The sequence below is a fragment of the Poecilia reticulata genome, linkage group LG1, assembly GCF_000633615.1.
Source record: "Poecilia reticulata strain Guanapo linkage group LG1, Guppy_female_1.0+MT, whole genome shotgun sequence".
Lineage (NCBI taxonomy): Eukaryota > Metazoa > Chordata > Actinopteri > Cyprinodontiformes > Poeciliidae > Poecilia > Poecilia reticulata.
The window spans coordinates 30,901,254-30,921,241 of record NC_024331.1 but is presented as its reverse complement, the minus strand read 5'-3'; the positions used below and the strand labels follow the sequence as shown (position 1 = coordinate 30,921,241).

The 19,988-nt window shown below is 39.0% G+C and overlaps 1 protein-coding gene across 6 annotated transcripts; it reads right to left on the bottom strand.

The window, feature by feature from the left end:
• Positions 1-226: 226 nt before the first annotated feature.
• On the bottom strand, positions 227-19,128 carry uso1 (USO1 vesicle transport factor). 6 transcript variants are annotated; one of them, XM_008423026.2, is made up of 26 exons: positions 18,900-19,128; positions 17,829-17,915; positions 17,675-17,739; positions 17,072-17,148; positions 16,813-16,824; positions 15,531-15,631; positions 15,340-15,442; positions 14,678-14,733; positions 14,467-14,587; positions 13,574-13,752; positions 13,335-13,475; positions 12,514-12,602; positions 12,284-12,438; positions 11,609-11,814; positions 11,486-11,506; positions 8,108-8,218; positions 6,656-6,774; positions 5,906-6,087; positions 5,696-5,817; positions 4,636-4,774; positions 4,305-4,465; positions 3,391-3,450; positions 2,630-2,728; positions 1,601-1,702; positions 1,311-1,505; positions 227-886 (listed from the first exon to the last, which is right to left on the bottom strand). In XM_008423026.2, the coding sequence occupies exons 1-26, from the start codon at positions 18,963-18,965 to the stop codon at positions 824-826; spliced, it is 2,832 nt and encodes a 943-aa protein (XP_008421248.1). In that variant the 5' UTR covers positions 18,966-19,128; the 3' UTR covers positions 227-823. The 6 variants fall into 6 exon arrangements, with proteins under 6 accessions (XP_008421248.1, XP_008421239.1, XP_017163055.1 ...); XM_008423017.2 differs by lacking the exon at positions 227-886 and adding an exon at positions 1,197-1,249 and having other exon boundaries at positions 1,280-1,505; XM_017307566.1 differs by lacking the exons at positions 227-886; positions 11,486-11,506 and adding exons at positions 1,197-1,249; positions 8,992-9,006 and having other exon boundaries at positions 1,280-1,505.
• Positions 19,129-19,988: the final 860 nt, after the last annotated feature.

Sequence of the window (19,988 nt, the reverse complement as noted above, 5' to 3'; positions counted from 1 at the left end):
GAGTAGATTTTTCACCAAATGCATTTTTGCTTCTGACTGCCGTTAAAGTGGCTTTAATTGTGTTTCTTATTTAATGTAAATTATAATTATTGACAAAGTTTTGAGGATGTTTGTAATGGAAATGCAGCTAATACAGGATATTTCTATTCTAATTTCCTGTAATGAAAGGTGCCTTGTAAATAAATTTATCTTCCCGGAAAAATCGGCGAAAAACAAACACAAAATATCTTGGGTTGTAGATTTAGTAAAATTTAATTTATCTACAAATATTTTTTCCATACGGCATACAGATAGATTATTAATTCTTTTCAATGTGGCTCTTAAATTGATAAGTTACACAGTATCATACAGAAGCTGGATGCCAGAACTGCACAAAAAGTTGAAAAAATACGTCTTATTTTCCGCGGTCTTTACATGTTTTTCAGTGTTTTGCAGCATATCGTAGAGCGGTTTAGCCGTCGAGGTGAAATGGAGAAAAACCAGGTGAAGTGTGCTACTTTCCAAACTCCTCCACAGCCGATTTCCCGCTTCGATGATGTTAAAATCAACCTAGGCTCGTTGTTTTTGATTAGAAAACGTAGAACAGCAGAATAAAATAAAATACAGACGGGGGAACACTGTGGAGATGAACGCGCTGACGAGCTTAAACCTCTGAGAAGAACCTCAGCTTGAACACGGAAACGTCCAGAAACTCAACACGCGGGGAAACGAAGACAACATGGCAGCCGGGAGGAGAAACCGGATCAGCGAGCGCGAAGCCGGTCCTCCGGTTCTCAGACAGGAAGTCTCTTCTTCTTCTTCTTCTCCCTGTAGTGTTTCCTCTCTAATCCTCGTCTTCGTCATCTTCGTCGGAGGTCTGGTCCCGCAGGTCGTCTTCATCTTCCACCTGTAAGGGAAGGGCCACAGTCTAACTAGAGCACACAGACAGAACAGAGCCGGGTCAGACGGCGACCTCTGACCCCTGGGAGGCCGTGACAGAGATTCATGTTTCTGATGGAGAAACTTCTCAGAGGATTAAAACAAGGAAGGATGTAAAGAAGGGAGGGAAGAAACAAACTAAGGAAGGAAGAATAGAAGGAATCAACAAAGGGAAGTGAGGAAGGAACTAACAAAACTAGGAAATAAAGAAGAAACAAAAACCCAGAAAATATGCAAAGAATGGAGGAAGGAAGAACGGAAAGGAAGGAAACGAGGAAAGGAGGAGAAAGGAATCAAGGAAGGGAAGGAAGGAGGGAAGTAAAGGTTTGATCTGGTTTGACCTCCAGTGAAGTTTTATGACCTTGTTTGACCTCCAGTGAATGTTTCCGTACCATCTCTCCCAGGTCTTTGAGTCTCTGCTTGAGGCTGTGGATCTTCTGGTCCTGGTCCGCCAGCAGCATCAGCAGGTCGTCCTGCTCCTTCTTGGACTCCTGGACCTCCGTCTGCAGCTTGGCCTTCTCCGTCTGCAAGATGGCCGCCGTGCTGGTGGCCGCCGCCAGCTGCTGCTCCAGTCCTGATCGACTCTCCTGAATAAGCGCCGAGGAGGAGAAAGAGAGAGACGGTAGGAGAGATGCGGCGGCTGATTCACACGGAGAGAAAGACAAAGATCCGATCGTCACACCTTCAGCTGCTCCATCTCCGCCGTCTGAGCCGCCAGTCGGTTCTCCAGTTCTGCCTTGGCTGCATCTGAGGAGCCGTCAGTAGGGGGCGCTGTGTCAGAGGGCTGCAAGAAGACGTCACAAATTAAACATCTGGGATTAACACTCCAACAGCAAAAGTATTTCTGTCTAGTTTTTAGTGCAAATATCTTATTATATTTGAAATAAGATCAAACTGATTTAAAAGCAACTTTTTAGCAAGAAATAAGAGCTTAATTTGAGTCAATAATTCTTGAATGTTAATTAAAAAGTACTAGTTCTACTAGCAAAACTTTTTACGTACATTTACTCCAAAATAATAACTTTTTTATCACAATCCCCTCTTTTGATTTTAAGAAAATCTGTAATATTTTATAGTAATCACATATTTTTTTTATTCCCCACAGTTCTCATGTTTTCCAGTTCCTTTCTTCTTTTTCTCACGTTTCCATTTCTTTCTTGCTACATAATTCAGAAAATGTTTTTTTCTGAATTTGACCAGCAGCCAATCAGAAAATGAGAATCGGAAATAACATTTAAATCAATAACTTGTATAAAAAAACTACTGAACAAAAAACAAAAATTATGACAAAAAATGTAAGATGGCAAAAATGAAAAACATTGAATCCCATAAACGTCACTTTCAACTTTCTGAGGCCCCCATAGCGCCCCCTGGTGGCCCCACTTTGAAAAACACGGGATTAGAACACTTGAAATAAGAAAACTGACTTAACTATTTAGCAAGAGCTTGTTTTAAGTTAATAATTCTTGAATAATGATTAAAAAGTTCTAGTTCCACTGTGAAAAACGTCTGGCTATAAGTGGAAACTTTTAATCGATATTCAAGTATTGTTTACTTACAACCAGCTCCTACATCTGGCTGAAAAGCTACTTCTAAGTTAGTTTTGTCTCATTTCGAGCGTATTAACATGTTTGCAGACAGAAACACTTGGTAAGATTTGGTGTTTTTGCGTCCTGAACTTCACATCGTTATAATTTTCGATGACCTTTACCCCTGCTTCCGCTCTCCTCAGCAGCTCCTGCCTCTCGGCCTTCAGGTGGCCGATTTCTGCCAAATGGGCCTGAACCTGGTTCTTTAATGCCTCCAGTTCCTGCGACACAGAAATAAAGACAAAACTCGGGTTCATTTTAAAACATCACTCAAAAGAAACATCATAAGTTCAAAACGGTCAAAGATTATATATTGTAATTTGTTTTTTGATTATCAAACTAGACGTACAATCAAAGGTAGATTTATATTTCCAAAAGTTCACATTTTCTGTAGATGGAATAATTTACTGAAAAATGTATTAGAGATACATCAGAATAATTAATTTGAGAAAGTATCTAGAAAAAAACAGCTGCAGTAATTCAAAATTATTCAGTTTCATTCTTCATGTTAATTTATGATGTTATTGATTAATCGCTTAACAACGATGCTGAATGATTCTTATTAATCTTATGCTGTGTTTTCCCGTATAATTGTTGCTTAACATATGGAAGTAAATGTCCTTTCGTAGGTTTTCAAGCAGCATCATTCGTTTGTTTTGAGCTTTGTTTTTATTTTGAACGTATGTGATCAATCTGTGTTATACATTTGTAGTTGTTTTTGCTGAATGTTTCAACCAGAAGACAATCAAATGCAGGGACTTGCAACTAGTAGGGATAAAATAAATAAAGCTAAAAGCTTATTTTACTTCCTGAGATTAAGGTTTTCCTTCTAAAGTAAAGCTGAAGTTTGGGAAGAGGTTAAAGTTGAGGTCATGAATCCCACCTGGAGAAGCTCAGTGTTGCCTGATCCTGCTGGACCCTCAGCTGCTTTTGCTGCCGACTTCTGCATTAAAAACACAAAAAAACATTTAAAAACTCCACATGCAGAGCTGCACACAAATATGACAAATATGATGCAAATGTAAAGATTTTTCTTTTTAACACACATCCAGGTTGGGAAATTATGTAAATCCCATTTTAAACTAATTAATGTTGCCTAGTTGCTGCCACAGCTTTAAAAGGATCAGTGATTAGTTTTAACATTAGAATTTGAGTAAAAAATTATTTTAAAAAACTGCACGGTAAAAAAATACTTAAGGCCTTTTAGTTTTTATAAATAAAAAATACATAGTAATTTTGTTTAAGCTGAAATTCATTCTGTATAGATGACGTATGCTAGGTGCTACGGCGCTAGCTCCGTCCAGCCAGAGCAGTCATTCCAATCAACGAGTTTCGTTCAGACAGAAATAAAGGAAAAGCAGAAATGAGAAGGAGAAATAGAAAATGAGGAGAAAATCAGAAGAAAAATCCAGCATGTGTGCAGCTGCTGCTTGGAAATGGCAATCCAAGAGTTTGAAGCTCCAGTTTCTAACTCAAACTGTTTACGTTAGCATCAGGATCAAAACATTTTCTCTCATAATTTACAACAGGGCATTACAAAGACTTAAAGAATGCTTCAATATCACTTAAACACTCACTGATTTCCTTCCAATTTAGTTTGATTTTGCGTTAGCTCGCGCTAATGGCCTTAGCTAACGGCGTTAGCTCCTGCTAACATCACACAGCCACTGCTAAAGGTGTGAGATCCTCACAATCACATCAGCTACTGCTAATGGTGTAATGAAATAACACGAATAGAAGATGCAAAATGTAACATTTAAGGTAACTTGAACAGCTGAGCAGCGCCATGCTACTGACCAGGCTGTCGATTAGCGCATCTTTCTCGCTGAGCTGCGTCTGCAGGAGCGTCTGTTGCCTCCGGAGCTCCTCCAGCTCCTCCCTGAGCTGAGAAAGCTCCTCCGTCTGCAGCCCGTTCACCTGAGTGTCCCCCTGGCTAGATTGACTCTGGCTTTCCTTACCTGAACACAAAGACCAAAAACTGTCAGACAAATTATGTTCCTTTATATGAAAAATATGATTTTATGTTCAGGAGCATGAATTAAGCCAATTAAATTAGATTGATTCTGAATAAAATCAGGTAGAGACAGACCATCACCCTCCTCATTTAGACACCACCAGACGAACCCACCTAGCTTGAGTTTCAGGATGTTGTACTGGTCTTTGTGCTGCTGGATCTGGGACTGCTGCTGACTGACTGTAGCCTGCAGCTGTTCGGTCTGAGTCGTCATCGATGAAACTTTCTCCTTCAGCTCCTGAATCTGAGCGTCCTGATCATCGAACACAAAGAGACTCAACATGCTGGCGAAGAAAAAACGTCCGAGGCAAAAACAATAAATCTTACCAAGTAATTTTCATCTAGTTTCTAGTGAAAATATCTTGGTACAAATAAATAAGACGAAATTAACTTACAAGTAACTTTTCAGCAAGATATAGATCCCTGGCAGCAAAAATAAAAAATGGCGACCTAATCACCAGCTCTGACAGATCCTCAGTAGAGCAGGCGTTTAGACGAGCTAATCTACTGCTGTGGTAGATTAGCTAGTAGCAGCAAGTAGCTAATCTAACACAGCATCACTTATTATTCACCGCAAAATAGACACCAAGCCTAAAAACATGAAACTGTAACGGACCAAATGTTCTGTTCTTTGTGTGGGAAATGTCTGGATCCTGATACATATGGTGTCGTTGTCGTCAGCTGCTATGGCAACGAGTCTGTGTGTAGCGTAGCTGACACAGAGAGTGACAAAAAAAAGGAATACCAGTGGTTTTGAGTTGTTCAACGGTTTTTCTGCGTTATTTTTCCCTTTGTTGTGGCGCACTGCACTAAATTAATAATATTTACATCTCCAAGTTTCATTTTGTTAACAGGATTGTTCCCCTGCAGCAGCGCGATGGCAAAAGAATCGTCTGTTTGCCCTCCAGTGCTGTGATTGATTATTGATGATTATTTCACTTGCAGCAAAACATTTTTCCCATAAGTGAAATAATATGCCAATGGAATAAGTTCTTCTAAGTATTATTTTTTCTCAATAATACAGAATTATTGGAAACAAAGCTCCTGTTTCTAGCTGAAAAGTAATTTCTAACTTAGTTTTGTCTTATTTAAAGTGAGCTAAGAAACTAAACCACAATTACTTGGTAAGATTTTGTATTTTTGCAGTGAATTGTTTATAGATTTCAGGAGTTACCTGTTCTCTGATCAACTCTTTGTACTGAGTTACAATGTTGTCATGTTGCTCCAACGTCTTCTTCACCTCCTCTTCCTTCTTCTCCTCCTCACTGGACTTGTGAACAGCTTTGGTTATCAGACCTGTGTGCAGCAGAAAGAGAACGCTGCATCTCTTCCGTCTGGTTGAATAAAAACCTTCCAGAAGGGCCGGTCTGCAGTGAGGACGGACCTTCCAGCTCTTTGACCAGCCGGGTGAACTCGTGGTCAAACAGCATCTGTTCCGGAGACGGGAAAACGGGCTGCGGCTTCAGCGCCGCCCGCGAATACAGCTCATGTTTGGTGATGAAGCCGAGCTTCTCCACAAAGTTCTCCTTCCCGATGCGCTTCTCGATCAGCTGCTTTAGCTTCTCCCTGAACGAGAAAATGAAAACTCTGAACAGGTTGTTTTAAAGGAACATTCCAGACTTTTATAAAGCCTCTTGATGCTGATCTATTATAAACTAAAACAGTCTATGGTCAGGAGGTGGTGCTTTTTCTATCCAATCTTTACTGTTGTAGGCCCGTCGAAATTATAAATTCATTAATTGCAACATGAATTAAAACAAACTCTGTCATTTCCATTTGCATCATTTATAGTTTTTCCTCTTTCTACCAAAAACTGGATGATAAAACTCTTCAGTCTGGTGCTTTGGTCTCAACTAGCTCCTTAATTTGAAGGGCAATTTTGTTTACAAAGACTTCATTATTCATTTCAGTTGTTTTTTCTGTTTTGTTCATTTATTTTGGAGATTTAAAATGTCTTCCAGTTCCACTGCAAAAACAAAAAAATCTTACCAGGTTATTTTTGGGACAAATTTGCTAACCAGTAACTTTCTGGACAGTCGATGGCCGATAACAGACATGGAAAAGGCAACATTTGCATTCGGTCTTTCTGAGAAGACAGCTCATCGTGTTCGCTCTCTGACACAGGGACACTTACTTGGTGTAGTTTTCCAGTGAGTTGTCGTTATAGTAGATGCAGATCCCAAGCAGGAGAGCGCAGAGACCCTGAACGAGCCGCTCGTCTTCTCCCAGGTTCTCCGAGATCTGAGCCGTCAGCTGCAGCAGCCCCAACGTCAAGGACCAACCCTCAGGATGAGCGCTGCCGCAGGTTAACGCCGACATTTCAAACAAATCAAACTTATTCTCGCATAACTTTGGATAATTTGACCATGTTGAGTATTTTGGAGGCATTTTCTGTTTGTTTTAGTAATTAGAGCAACAAGTGAAGCTTTGACATCATTTATGCAGCCAGGTCGCCGCTATTATAATTTATTCTCTTGTAGAAATTAATGCTGCAAAGAATTATTTCATTAAGTATTCTGACCATTAATTTAGATAAAAAACTGACATATTCTGCAGTTTTTTCATTTTGCTACATATTTATACAATATTAGAAATATATTAAAAAGATCCAAATTAATTAAATTCCTATTTAAATACAAAAAACATTTTGCTGCCTAAAATACAACAGCATAGCATTCCTTTAAGCTTCTAACATCAGCATGTGAAAAGTTCAGTCATTTCTGCTCGACTTGACATTAATACAGTGTAGGAATAATCTGGTGATTAATTTTGGATTAACAGATTAATAAGCGGATAGCAAAAGGTGCTTAACAGGAGATTCTTCAAAGTTTTGGTGTTTTTTGTTTTTTTTTTAACAGAAATTGAACCAGGTGAAGCTAAAACTGCCACTTGAGTTTTGATGGGGGTTTTTTACATCTTAAATGCAAAATGTGTATATTTGTATAATTTTGGCTTAATTACTGCTCAGCAAATGGCCTTTTTAGAGTCTGGGTTACTAAATTAGTTAACGGTTATTTCAATAATTGATTCATCACGATTAATCATATTGTTTCATTCCTACTTGGATTGACAGATACATTTTTCCTAGTTCAGAAGTTCTGCATGTGCAGCACCATTCATGTTTCAACAATCCCTGTTACTTTACAATGCCTATAAAAAGTATTCACCTCCCCCCAATGTTTTACTCTTGTTATTGGTTATGCAAATCAACCATTAGCACCAGAATTTTGCTTTTTTAATAAAAAATTACACAACAATCTCCTTTAGTGTCACAGTGAAAACCGGGTCCTGCAGTTTTCCTCCATCCTTCCTGCTAAACTTTGCCAGTCCAGCAGAAGTTAGTGACTTATAGCTTTTCATAAACATAATTTACTAGAATCCGGGTTGCTAATAATTTTTAACACTCCTAGGCTTAGATAATACCCTCAGATTCTTGATTTGAACAAAAAGAAAGACTGAGACCTTGAGAATTGGCCCTTATTAAGGGTGAAAACCTAAACAACCTGTCCAGGACGAACCCAACATGCCACAGACCGAGCAGCAGACCCGAGTGTAAAGCAGCAAAGGCGTTTGAAATGAAGGATACGAAGGGAACATTATCCTGGTTGTGCAGGAAGTGTGTGACAGCGATGGGACAGTTGCTGATCCACGTGCAGAGCAGCATGAGGAGGCCCACTCTGGTCTGTACTTTGCTGCCCTGCAGAAAGAGAGGAAGAGGAAACACACGTTTACAAACGTCAGTGAGCTGCCAAAGAACAATCCCACCATTTTGTTGTAAAAACACTTCTTCATAAGGAAATGTGATAAAATTGAAGACTTTCAAGTAATAGGAGGCTATATTTCTTAAAAAATGGACAGAGTAGCAAAAACGATAAAAAAGTATTAAATAATAAAACAAAATGTGTTCAATTTATTATCCTGACATAAAGGAGGTAAAGCCAATGTGACTAAATAAACAAAAAGTTTTTGGGGGGTTTTTCAGTCTGCAGGATCGAGTTAATGTATCAAAGCAATGCTTCAAACTGTTAATATGGTTATAATTAGCTAAAACAGGTTAGCATGCAGGCCTACAGGGTAAAACTCACTTTAAAAGGATCACAAATTCAAAAATGTTATTGTTTTGCAAATTAAAACTGAATGTTTAATTTGTAGCAAAACATGCAAAACAAAATCAACTAAATATGCTTTTCAGAAAGGAATCAATTAAACCCTATTATTTTCTGTATATTTTAAGCAGAAAAGAAGCTGTAGTAAAAAAAAGGTGCCGTGATGTAAAAATAAAAAATGCCGTATAAGCTGCATCCTGATGCATTAAAAACGCTCAGCATGCTTTAAGACGAGGAGAAACACGTTTCCTGCTGTGAAAACAATGGTAGACAAGCGTGATTAACGACAATCTGAGCAACGGAAGAGCAGAGGGAAAAATAAAACTTATCTGCTTTAAGTAATACAACAACTTTGAAAAGTCACCTTCTCAGCTTTAGTCTCCAAATGTGACGAAATGCAAAAAAATGAGGAAACAAAAAAATGAAAACAAGAATCAAATAAGCAAACTATAACGTGTTCCAAGTTTAAAGGCCATAAACAAAAACTTGAATCGGTTTATTTCATGTGGACGATCAGAATTAACTTTTATTTTCATCAAAATAGCAGCAAAACTTTCTTTAACTTCCAGAATCAAGTTTACGCAAATCCGACCAAAACCCGATTTTTTCACGGCAGTTTGAACGACCCAATGCTGATCTGTTCACCACAACAAAACAAAAAAAAAAGATTTGTGCCACTTCCATGGTGGTATTAATTCTGATACGTGTCCAGTTATTTTCAACGCGTCTGCAGTCAGAACGGTCGTATCGCAGCTGGTCTGACTTTTTGAACCATCGTGTTTCTCAGAATGAAATCGGTTGGTTCAAACCAAAAATGCACCAGAGAGACAAAGGCACACAGTTTATGTGAAAGTGAGACCTCTTGTTTATACACCAGCTTTGTTTGGTTACCTGCTGAACTATTTGGAGTTCAAGTAAAGTCAACACCATAAAAATTTACTGTACATATGCTTCCCTGCCTAACAAATGTACACTACCTTCTGTAAGTACTACTTTTTAAATTGAAAAAAACTATTTGAAAAAGTTATTTTTCTAACTTAATTTGTTATCTTTGAATGATGTTATTAATTTTTCATTTTAACCTTTAAAATACCAGAATCTGTTCATAACTTTTGTAGTTTGGTTCTTCTGATTGACATTTTAAATATTAAATCAGTTTTATTTCAGCTTCGTTTGCCAACACGCGACCTCGTCATCCAACATGTCTGGGGCTTGGAAAAATTTCACATCAGTTTCTGCTGAGGCGACAGTGAAAGCGCTAAACAGACAAATACGATGAGTTCCCAGGATGGGAATACTGCAGACTAAAAAGAACGTCATTTGTCAGGCAGGTGTCTAAAACAGACTCTGCAGATTTAGTGTGTTGTGAAGGTTTAGCATTTATAAATTTGCATTTGTTTGCATCTTCTGGTCAGTGAATGCACCAGTGAATAAAATGTCCTAAGTTGTGTAACAGTCATAATCAAGTTAAAGAAGAGAAGTGCTTCTTCCCACAAAGGTTCTGTGGGAACCCACTGGAATCTAAAAAGTAACTTGTGAAAAAAAGACTTGAATAATTAAGAACAGTAACAGTAAAAGCTCCTAAGCTGAAGAGGAAAAGACCCCAGATTAGCCACAGCACAAACTTCCTCAGAGCTGGTAGCACAGAGACAACCGACATGATGCCGACTCCGCCCCCACGAGAAAGTAAAGCAAAGCCCCAACAAACAAACAGTGTGGTAATAGCAGAGGTAGTGGTACCAAAGACATGCGTTGAGTAATTTTTGCCTTATCAGCCAACACTGAGTCAAAGATGAAGGCCCAAAAAATAAATTTAAAAAAGTCATATATCATGTCTATAATGTTTTTAATCGAGAAACAACGGAGAAATAAATGATAAAGCCCAAGAGGAAAAATGATGAGGGACATAAAGCCTCATTGGATGAGAGTCTGAACGCATTTTACACGTACAAAACGGGTAATAACGTAAATGAAACCGGCTTGTGAAAATCTGCCTTCAGGAAAATGCTCAAAAAATAAACAGTAGCATAAAACGTTGCTTAAATGTAAATACCGCAGTTACTGCAGCACGTTTACATGCTGCCATAGAGCCAACATTGGAATCTACACATAAAATCAAGCAGAACTACCTTCGCTTATTCATCTTTTTTTTTTTATTTAAATGTTTTGTTGGCTCTAGTGGCCTTTATTTGAAAGTAGTTTGACAGGAAGGAGGGTTATGTGAGAGGGGGAAGACATGTGGCGAATGTCACTGGGCCGGGAATCGAACCTGCAACCACCGCCACGAGGACCAAGACCTCAATGCATGGGTTGTGCTTTGCCCCTGCGCCACCACAGCACCCCAGTAATCTTTGATTCGACTATCAATAAGTGTCGCTAAGACAAAAAAATTGTTATGCAACTTAAGACCCTTTATGAACATGTGGTAGATGCAGCTGATCACAGCTTCATTTAACTGGACATGAGGTCGGCTGCAGGAATTGATCCATTTCTTCTCCAGATTCTGGTGGATTGTTCTACGTCCACATGAGGGTGAAGTCGGCGTCATGTCAATTCAGCTGTCAGGACGACAACCACCACCAGCAGCAGCAGCAGTTTCTGTTGCTCTCCTGTGTTGCTCTCCTGTCTACCCCTCTTGTTCTCTGTGCGTTTCTGTGGTCAGTCGATGCAACCAAAACGTCTGTGTTACACTACCGAGGCTTTACATTAGGGGCAAAGCAGGGCACTAAAAGGTTAAAGGGAAGCAAGTTTCACCAACATGTGGGGCACAGAGACCCCTACTATTCAGGCCAAGCCAAAAACGACCACCCAAAGACTCAAAAACACACACATACACACTACAGAGGCACTTTACTCACCCGCCGGACGATCTTATCACCCTGAAAAACCACAACTTCATTGAGCTTCACATTTCAGAGTTACAGCTACGCTACCCAGAAGCACCCAGCCTGAAGGAGGCGAAGGCCAGAGACGTTCTCTACCTGAGACAGGATGTTGGTGCACTGCTGCAGCAGCGAGACAGGCGGCTTGCCCAGGCTGGTGGCGAGCTGCACCCTGAGCAGCTGCTCCTTCTGGGTCAGGTTGTCTTGCAGCGTGTGAGCCAAAGCCACAGCTGCACACCAGTTAGACAGAGAGTCCGCCGAGAACAGGCCGCCGCACAGCAGCTGGCCGGCTGAGATGGAGTTAGCTGCAGGAAACAAAGAGGAAGAATGAGTAAGGGTGCGTTCACACCAGCCCCGTTTGGTCCACTTTAATCAAACTCCAGTCCGTTTGTCTTGGAAGTCTGGTTCAGATGGGGAGGTGTGAATCCCCAATCCACCAAAAACATCAACTCTGGTTAGCCTAAAAACCCTCAATCTCAGTTCGGTAGAAGTGAACTCTGCCGTGTTCACTTCTGCCGAAGTGAACTCGGCAGGGAATTATGGGTAAATACAACCAAAACAAACATCACATAGTCAATTGTTGACTTTGTGATGTGTTTATAATGTTTCATGTTTTTATGATGTAAAGCACTTTGAACTAGGGGTGCACCAATTCATCGGCCAGCCAATTTCCTTCATTTTGGGAGATCGGTGATGGGCTGATACTTACATAAAAGTCTAACAATCAACCACTGTCCTAAGTCGAACCATGAAGGATGTGAACCGGAAACGTACCGTCGATGGTGGAGGGCAGCAGGGTTGCGACAATCTCCCCCTGACCTTTCTGGTTCTTGAAAAGGAAACACTGGAAGCAGTAGAGGACAGCGCAGCGCAGCACGAACGGCTGCCTCTCGTTCACCATGGACATCAGCAGAACCACAATGGCCGGCCTGAAACACAAACATCCCTGAAGGAAAACCAGGCAGAAGCGGGTGGAAGCTTCAAAACATGGCGGCCGCGTTTACCTCGGAGGGTTCGACGGGGCGTTGACAGAAGCAAAGTAGTCCTGGTTGACCTGTGACCCCCTGATGACCTCGGAAACTGTGTTTATTGTCTGGGAGGAAAAACGGCCGAATCAGAACATGGAAACGTTTTGGAACGTCTTCACATTTCAGTCATGTATTAATGGAGAATTCAAGGTATTTTATTGAGATATGATGCAAAGGTCCAACTTGGATCTGAAAAGTGTGGCAAGCATGTGCATTCACACCCTAGAATGAACAGAACTAGTTATAGATGCAACCTTGCACATCTAAAGACACAAAATATCTCAAAGCACAGTTAAGCCTCTCGCAATTAATCGCATATTAAATTAAAATTCTGATTAATATTTCTTGAAGAGTAATTTTGGTTTTAATTAATTTTATTTATGGTTTTAAGTAGATCCCCCCCCATTTAAATGATAATTTTTGTTTCTTTTATATTTTGAATATTTAAAATATCTTCCAGCTCCGGTCTTAAGTGTTCTTAACAATATGAAAGTTTACTGGTCTTTGAGAGGGTGTACTTACATTAATATGCCATTACCAACAAATTACTAGAAAATGGTCTCAAAACAATATTATCACTTATCACCAGCCATCTGTCCCTCAAGGATTTTGCAACTATTTTTGTGATTTTTCTAAAATCAAAAACACTGATTTTGTTGTGCTACTTTAGAAATATTTTAAATCGGTTACTAAAGTACATTTTCATGGCAGGCCTCGTCACAACATGGTAAATGTCACATAGCTTTGCCAGGTGGGGTTATGAATGTGTAATCTGAGAGTCCTGTTGGGATTATTACCTCTGTGAGGATGTCAGCAGGGACACCGGTCGCCATGAGGATGGTACACAGCTGCTGCAACAGGCCACACTGATACATGCACTTCTGACAGCTGGCTGTGGCTCCAGGTGAGTTCACAGGTGACACCATCACTCGCACCAGCTGGGATAATGCAAATGTAGAAAAAAAAAACAGTCATATGTGCTGCTAAATCTAATCTGGTTGCTAATTTAGATTGAAAGCAACAGATTGTGCGCTACCTGCAGCATGAGGTGGAGGTTTGTGACTTTCTGTGCTGACCAGCCGGAGTTATCGTCCCCGACTTCGAACCACGGCTTCATCCTCTGGATGTAGGAGCCCTCCTTGAAGAAGTTCTGGTTGGAGCTGTTGTTCTTCAGCAGGTTCAGAAGCAACAGCAAACAATCCTCAACCACGATGCCTGGACACAGAGACGACAACGGATCAGGAAATGACGAGGAGCCTCCAAGACGTCTGGTTTCAAGTCGTTTTATCAACAGTTTCTGAGCATTCTGAGGAAAATTCAAAGTTCCTGTTTGACATTTGCCCCACAATCAACTTGGTGATATTTTAAAGATTTAACTACACAAATTGTGTCCAAAAATACAATTTAAAATGGGTTCTGTGCTAAATTGTTTGGTGTGCTGACAACACTGGCAAATCCTTGAATTTTTTTAAAGCTAAATGATTAATGACCAGAGTAAAACAAAAAACACCCACAGAAAATCATCAGATGCTGGTTTGAATGTGTGCAAAAGCCAAGACCATTTTAAGATATAAAACTGATGCTCATTGAAAGAACAATATGCTGTGCCTTTAAATTGTTTATTTTTGTAAACTATCTTGGTGAAAAAAGCCAAATTCTTACGCTCAAGACTGATCTACAAAAGCAAATAAAAGGATAACATCCACGGTATAAAATAAACCTAGGTGCATGATTTTTATTATTATTATAATTCAAAGATCCCTCTCCTAAATGTTTGTGACGTTACTGGTGAAAGCAGATAAGAACAAGTCACAATGAAACATTCATTTTTGCCTATATCTACTTATGCCTACCAATGATGTATTTCTACTGAAAATATGTCATCATATGGAACAAAAACCAACTTTAACCGTTCAGGAGTCTTTTCACCTCCATCGCTGCTGCCTTCTTCTGTGATGATATCCAGCAGACGTTCGAAGGCGTTCTCAAACGCCACGATCTTCTGAATGGCTGCGTTGCCTTTGGTCAGCTGCTGAAGCAGCAATAAGCCCTGTAGGAAACGGAGAGCAAGCAACATTTAGCGGCTGTCGCAGATCCGTTCAGACATCTACCTTCTGAAGAACTTCACAAATATACTCACATCATTACGAATTACTTCCCTCGAGTCGGCCAAAAGGTCCATTAACCTGGAAACACCTGTGGAAGGAAATAAATGTATTTCTCAATCAAATATGAATGAATATCAGCTTTCAAGTAAAGCTTAAGCAATTAAAAGGATTAATCGTGATCGATTATTGAAATAATCGTCAACTAATTTAGCAATCTATGACTGGAATAAACAAACCCAAAATCAGCAATTTGGTGAAAAAACACATCTGGAGCAGTAATTAATCCAAAACTCCACATTTAAAGTAAAAACATCTGAGTCCGCAAACATGTTTTAGCAAAACAACCTCAAGTGGCAGAGTTTTAGCTTCACGCTCTTCCTATTTACTAAAGGAATGGTATTTCATTTTCGGTATTGAAATGTTTGTTTTCTTATTTAAAAAGTAATTGAATTATTAATTTGCATCTTTTAATGCACTTTTGATACTGTATAAAAAAGGCTTACGTGGTTAAATTAAAAAAAATCTGTAGTATGTGCCATTTTTGAATCTGATTAATCGCCAGACCAATCTATTAAACGGCAAAAACAATTGATTAATCGCCATAATCAAGGTGAAATAAGGAGGAATTTGTTAACATAAGAACGACTCCTAAAGGCCTGGGAGTGAAAACATGAAGCGTTGGTAGGAAACTCACCCATCGGGCTGACGAGAATGATCCCCTGCACCTGGACACCCTGGCTCTTTAGGAGAGCAGTAAGCAGCTTTACGCCGGGCCAGCGCACATGGAAGTCAAACTCCTTTAAAACAAAAAACAATAAAACCAGTGCACTGAAGTGCAGACAGCTCTGCAGCTCAGACAAGGCCGGCGTGTTGCTACTGCCGTACCTCCAGCAGGGTGAGGAGCAGGGTTATATGCTCTGGGTCCTGGATGAACGTCTCTGTGAATTGGGTCCCAAGGTCGTCGGCCTGCTTCTGAGCATTTTCATCTGGCAAAAGGAAATTCCCCATCTCAGATAAGATTTTATTTAAATACTCTAAGAGGAAGCACACTTTCTGGAAGCTCCCATTTCTAAGGAACATGGTGGTAGTTTATAAAAAGCAGCTCCTCTTTGCGGGTTTCATGATGGAAATGGATCGTAAAAAAGGTTTCTTCCACAGTTATGAACAACTATATCAGTTCTGATCTGTGCTGATCTGTCATAACAAACTGTGTGGCTGAGCCAAGACGATACGGGACGAAATTCACACTCCACTGGACTACCAACTTTACATGGTTCAGTTTTCGCGGATTTTTTCTAAGGAATGTAATTAAGTTGTTCATGGATTTTTTTCAGATAAGTAGAGCGTACCTGAAAAAATGTAGTTTGGGAAGTTAAAATATTTAAGTGCAATGCTACTTCACATGCTACTGGCTGGTGCTTAGAAAGCAGCCAATCAAGGAGCACCATTCTTTTCTCTTGGTACTGATTTGCTGAACAATAGGAAGACTAGATATTAGCTTCTACAGCGTTGCTAAGACGGTTTCAATTCTGCATATTGGGATATATTTGGTTGATATATTTGGAATGTGGACAGATAAATATTTAGTTTCTGTTCCGGTAAATCCACAGATTTTAATAACTTAAAAAGCGAAACATATTTACAACTGAGATGATCTGAAAAAGTAAATACTTGACAAAGCAGTGAATAAATAAAAGATTAACTACATAAAAATATAAGCATTTACTGTAAAAAACAAAGAAAGACTAAGAACTTTGAGGAAAGATTCAGCAGAGAGCACTGTGGGGTTAGCAAAGCGTTGATGTTGCAACTCAAACACCTTCCTGGATTTTTAGCAAACTTGGTTACGTGTTTAGTAATGTATCAACAGCAAAGGTGCATTTATTTCAGTAATGAACAAACATAACATGGTTTCCTGTGACAGAGAGGGAAGAATGATAAGGAGGAAATGCTTTTAATGTATGCCACAGCTGACAGATTCTCATGAAGGCATGCCATAAAAACACATCTGAGTAATTCAAATGTTTTTTAGGATGCTCAAAGTGTAAAAAATCCCAACAAAAATAATAATGAGCTTCCTTCCACATCCAAAACAAAAGGATCATGGATAACTGGCAGGAGTTGGTGGTTAAAAGTGTTTGCATCATGCACAGTAAAATATTTTTACCTTCTGATTCATCTGTAGGGTTAACACATGAAAGAGAAGAGAGAGACACGAGTCTTTACATGACGCAGTCACGATCCATATATGGAGGAGAGGATGCAGACTGAATGTGGTCCAACTCAACACTTTTACACATGCAAACATAAAACTGAATCTGCAGCTGCCAAACGCTGAGGAGGAACAATATTCTGACTAGATTTTGTTTAATAGTGAAACTTTGCAATAATTTCTGCCTCATGTGACAAGATGAAACCAGTAGTACCTTGTTCTTCCTCCTCATCGTTGCTGATTACATTGTAGAGTGTGTCCAAAGCATATCCCAGGATTTCTGAGTCAGATCTGTTGAATTTAAAAGAGCAACATCATTTACTAAATGCATTTCATTTCTGAATTGTGGAACTAAGCAAATATAAACAATTGCTGCAACACACTGCATTAAAACTCCAGAAGCAGGCTCTCTGCTTCTGGATCAACATTTAACCTACAAAGAGCCTGTAGGTAAAATCATTGTTTGGTCAGCAGAAGATTTTTTTTTACTAAATAAAGTTGAAAATGGGAAAAGAAGAGCAAAAAGGAAGCCTATCTGGGGCAGCTACTTATCCAGTAGTTTGCTACAATCAGCGTGTGAATGAATGTAGCGAGAAGCACTTTGGAGGCCTGTGGACTTGATAAAATGCTATACAAGTGCAGGGCATTTGACAATCATCCTCCACATTAAAATGAATTCAAATGAATACAAATCAAGACTGCTTGGTTTTATGTGAACAACCTTAAAAACGGCAGCTTTGATCAAACACTTATTTCCTCCCTCCTGCAAAATCTGCTATTTTGAAATGCACAGTAATATTGCAGAACCTTTGCATACCTGTCAGTTTGCAGAATGTTTATCAAGTGATCCATTGACTGTGTGCCAACTTCCATGCGATATTTCTGCAAAGAGGTCAAAATTTCAGTGTCTGGAAACAGTACTCCATCGTACCACCTTTCAGAAAGATAACCACCTCTTTTTTTATTTTTACCTTCGAGAGAGACTTAAGCGCTCGGACGGCATCTCTGCGGTCTTCTAGTAGTGTTGAAGAGGCGACCCGGTCACACAGTTTCTGAATCTGATCACAGGGAGAAAAAATAATAATAATGATTTGTGAAATAAATTAATTTCTTCTACAACAGTATTGGTGTTATATTTAAATAACTTTTGGTGGCAGTTGATAAAATATGGGTGTATTTTCTTACTGTAAGCCTTAAGATGAGAGAAGTTGGGTGTTGATGTTTTAAACAAAAACATCAACAGTTTTTGTTGAAAAAATTGCTTAGTTTAAGTAAACCTATTTAAATACACTCTTATTTCATTACATTTACTATTTTTGTTAAGTATCGTTTATAGATTTTGACTGCTAGCTCCAACCTCTGTTTTTATAACCATTTATTATTTGACTAAATTCTGTTTAGAATGTATTCCCTTGCTCATATGAGAAGCGCTCTGTAAATAAAACCTGATAATTACATGATAATTATGGTAGTCAGCAAACAATTATTGGTTTTGAAATCAAAAGCACATGTAGCGTAAAAAGCTTCAGTACTTTGAACAGACTATGGCAGCAACACACACATCAATACTTTGCTGTAGACCTGCAGGGAAGAATCTGCTGATTATGTTTTTAGGTTTACAAAGCGGAATTACCAGTTGATCCATCTCTAGATCTGATCAAAGTTCTTAGAAACGTTTTTTTTATTTTCTGCTGGTGATACAGTTTGTGATTCAAATGAAATTAGAAATTAAACACTGGTGATATAAAACTTATTTTGCCCATTTTCTTCGACACAGCTTTAACAGTTAGCAGGTAAATTTCACGCATCAACAGCTAACTGACAGATTTGCTATCTTTGCTATGTAGCATGGCTAGCTTTCTGATTCAGAAAGGTCTGTCTCTCATAAGTAATTTGAATGGTATAAAGAAAAAAAAATAGAGGTTAACATTAAAAGACAAGTGCACGTTAGTGTGTCTACATTATTGAAAAATGTGTTTTTACTTTAGGTGAAATGTATGAGCCACAGACCGAACAAGCAGCTAATTGATTAGCATTCCTACCGTCTCCGCTCCTGACGGTTGCGGCCCGGCAGTCTGCCCTCCCATCACTCCCCTGAAGAAATTCATCCTGAATGTTAAATATCCAACGCTTCTGAGTGTTTAAAGGATGAACCTTGGGCCTCAGTGACAAGAAAGTGTTTATGAAGACGAGAAATGAAGGGCTTTGGTCGAATTTCCTTCACTGACCGAGCCCCGGAACACAAATGAGGCCAGTGCGCATGCGCGCAGACGTGGCGATACGTGGCCGATCAGCAGCTGAAGGAGCTGATTATTTAAAGGGCCAGTACACTCATCGATTTTTAAAAAGCTATTCCAGCCTGGATTGGTATATAAAATATATTGCAATCTTTAGAGTTAGTATTGTTTCTTTTGACTTTTATGCTCTGAAATAAATAATTGTTAAACCAATTCTCATTCATTTATAAAGTGATCAAAGATTAAAGCCTCTTCAGAAAACTTTAGTGGTGGTAATGAACTAATTTTCTTACCAGTCCTAACGAATATCGTGAAGTGAACCAGTAACAAAATTTGTAATGATCCAAATTAAAATTATTTCTCCATTTGCGTCTAATGACGCTGGTTGAGGAGCCATTGTTCCCCTAATAACTCCTCAGGTCAGACTAATTATTTTCTAAGTTAGTAGAAAGAAATTGGCAAGAAAGTAGTTACAAATTTCAACTGCATCTTAACTTTCTAAACTATGAATCTTGAATCACCTTACAACACTAAACAAGGTGATAATGTCTGAACTTTCGTTTAGATGCAGGTCCAGTGAAGCATTTAAAAGTGGGTAAACAAATACTGCAGTAAACAAATATTATTCCACCACCTGATAGTGAAATTTGGGTTGTAAGTTCAGAAAAAGATACCAGAAGACATAAATGTCATATCCTTACATTCTGTCGTTTCTATTTTAGGCACTGATATTTATCACAGTGGTTTAACCCTAACCCTTCATATGCAAGAAAACAGTCCTGATAACATTCACAAATATACATTCAGGTAAGCCAATGTTATTGAATATTATTTTATCAGTCAAGTAGTTTTATTTGTATATGGCCAGTTTACATTTATGTGAAAAGATGCTTA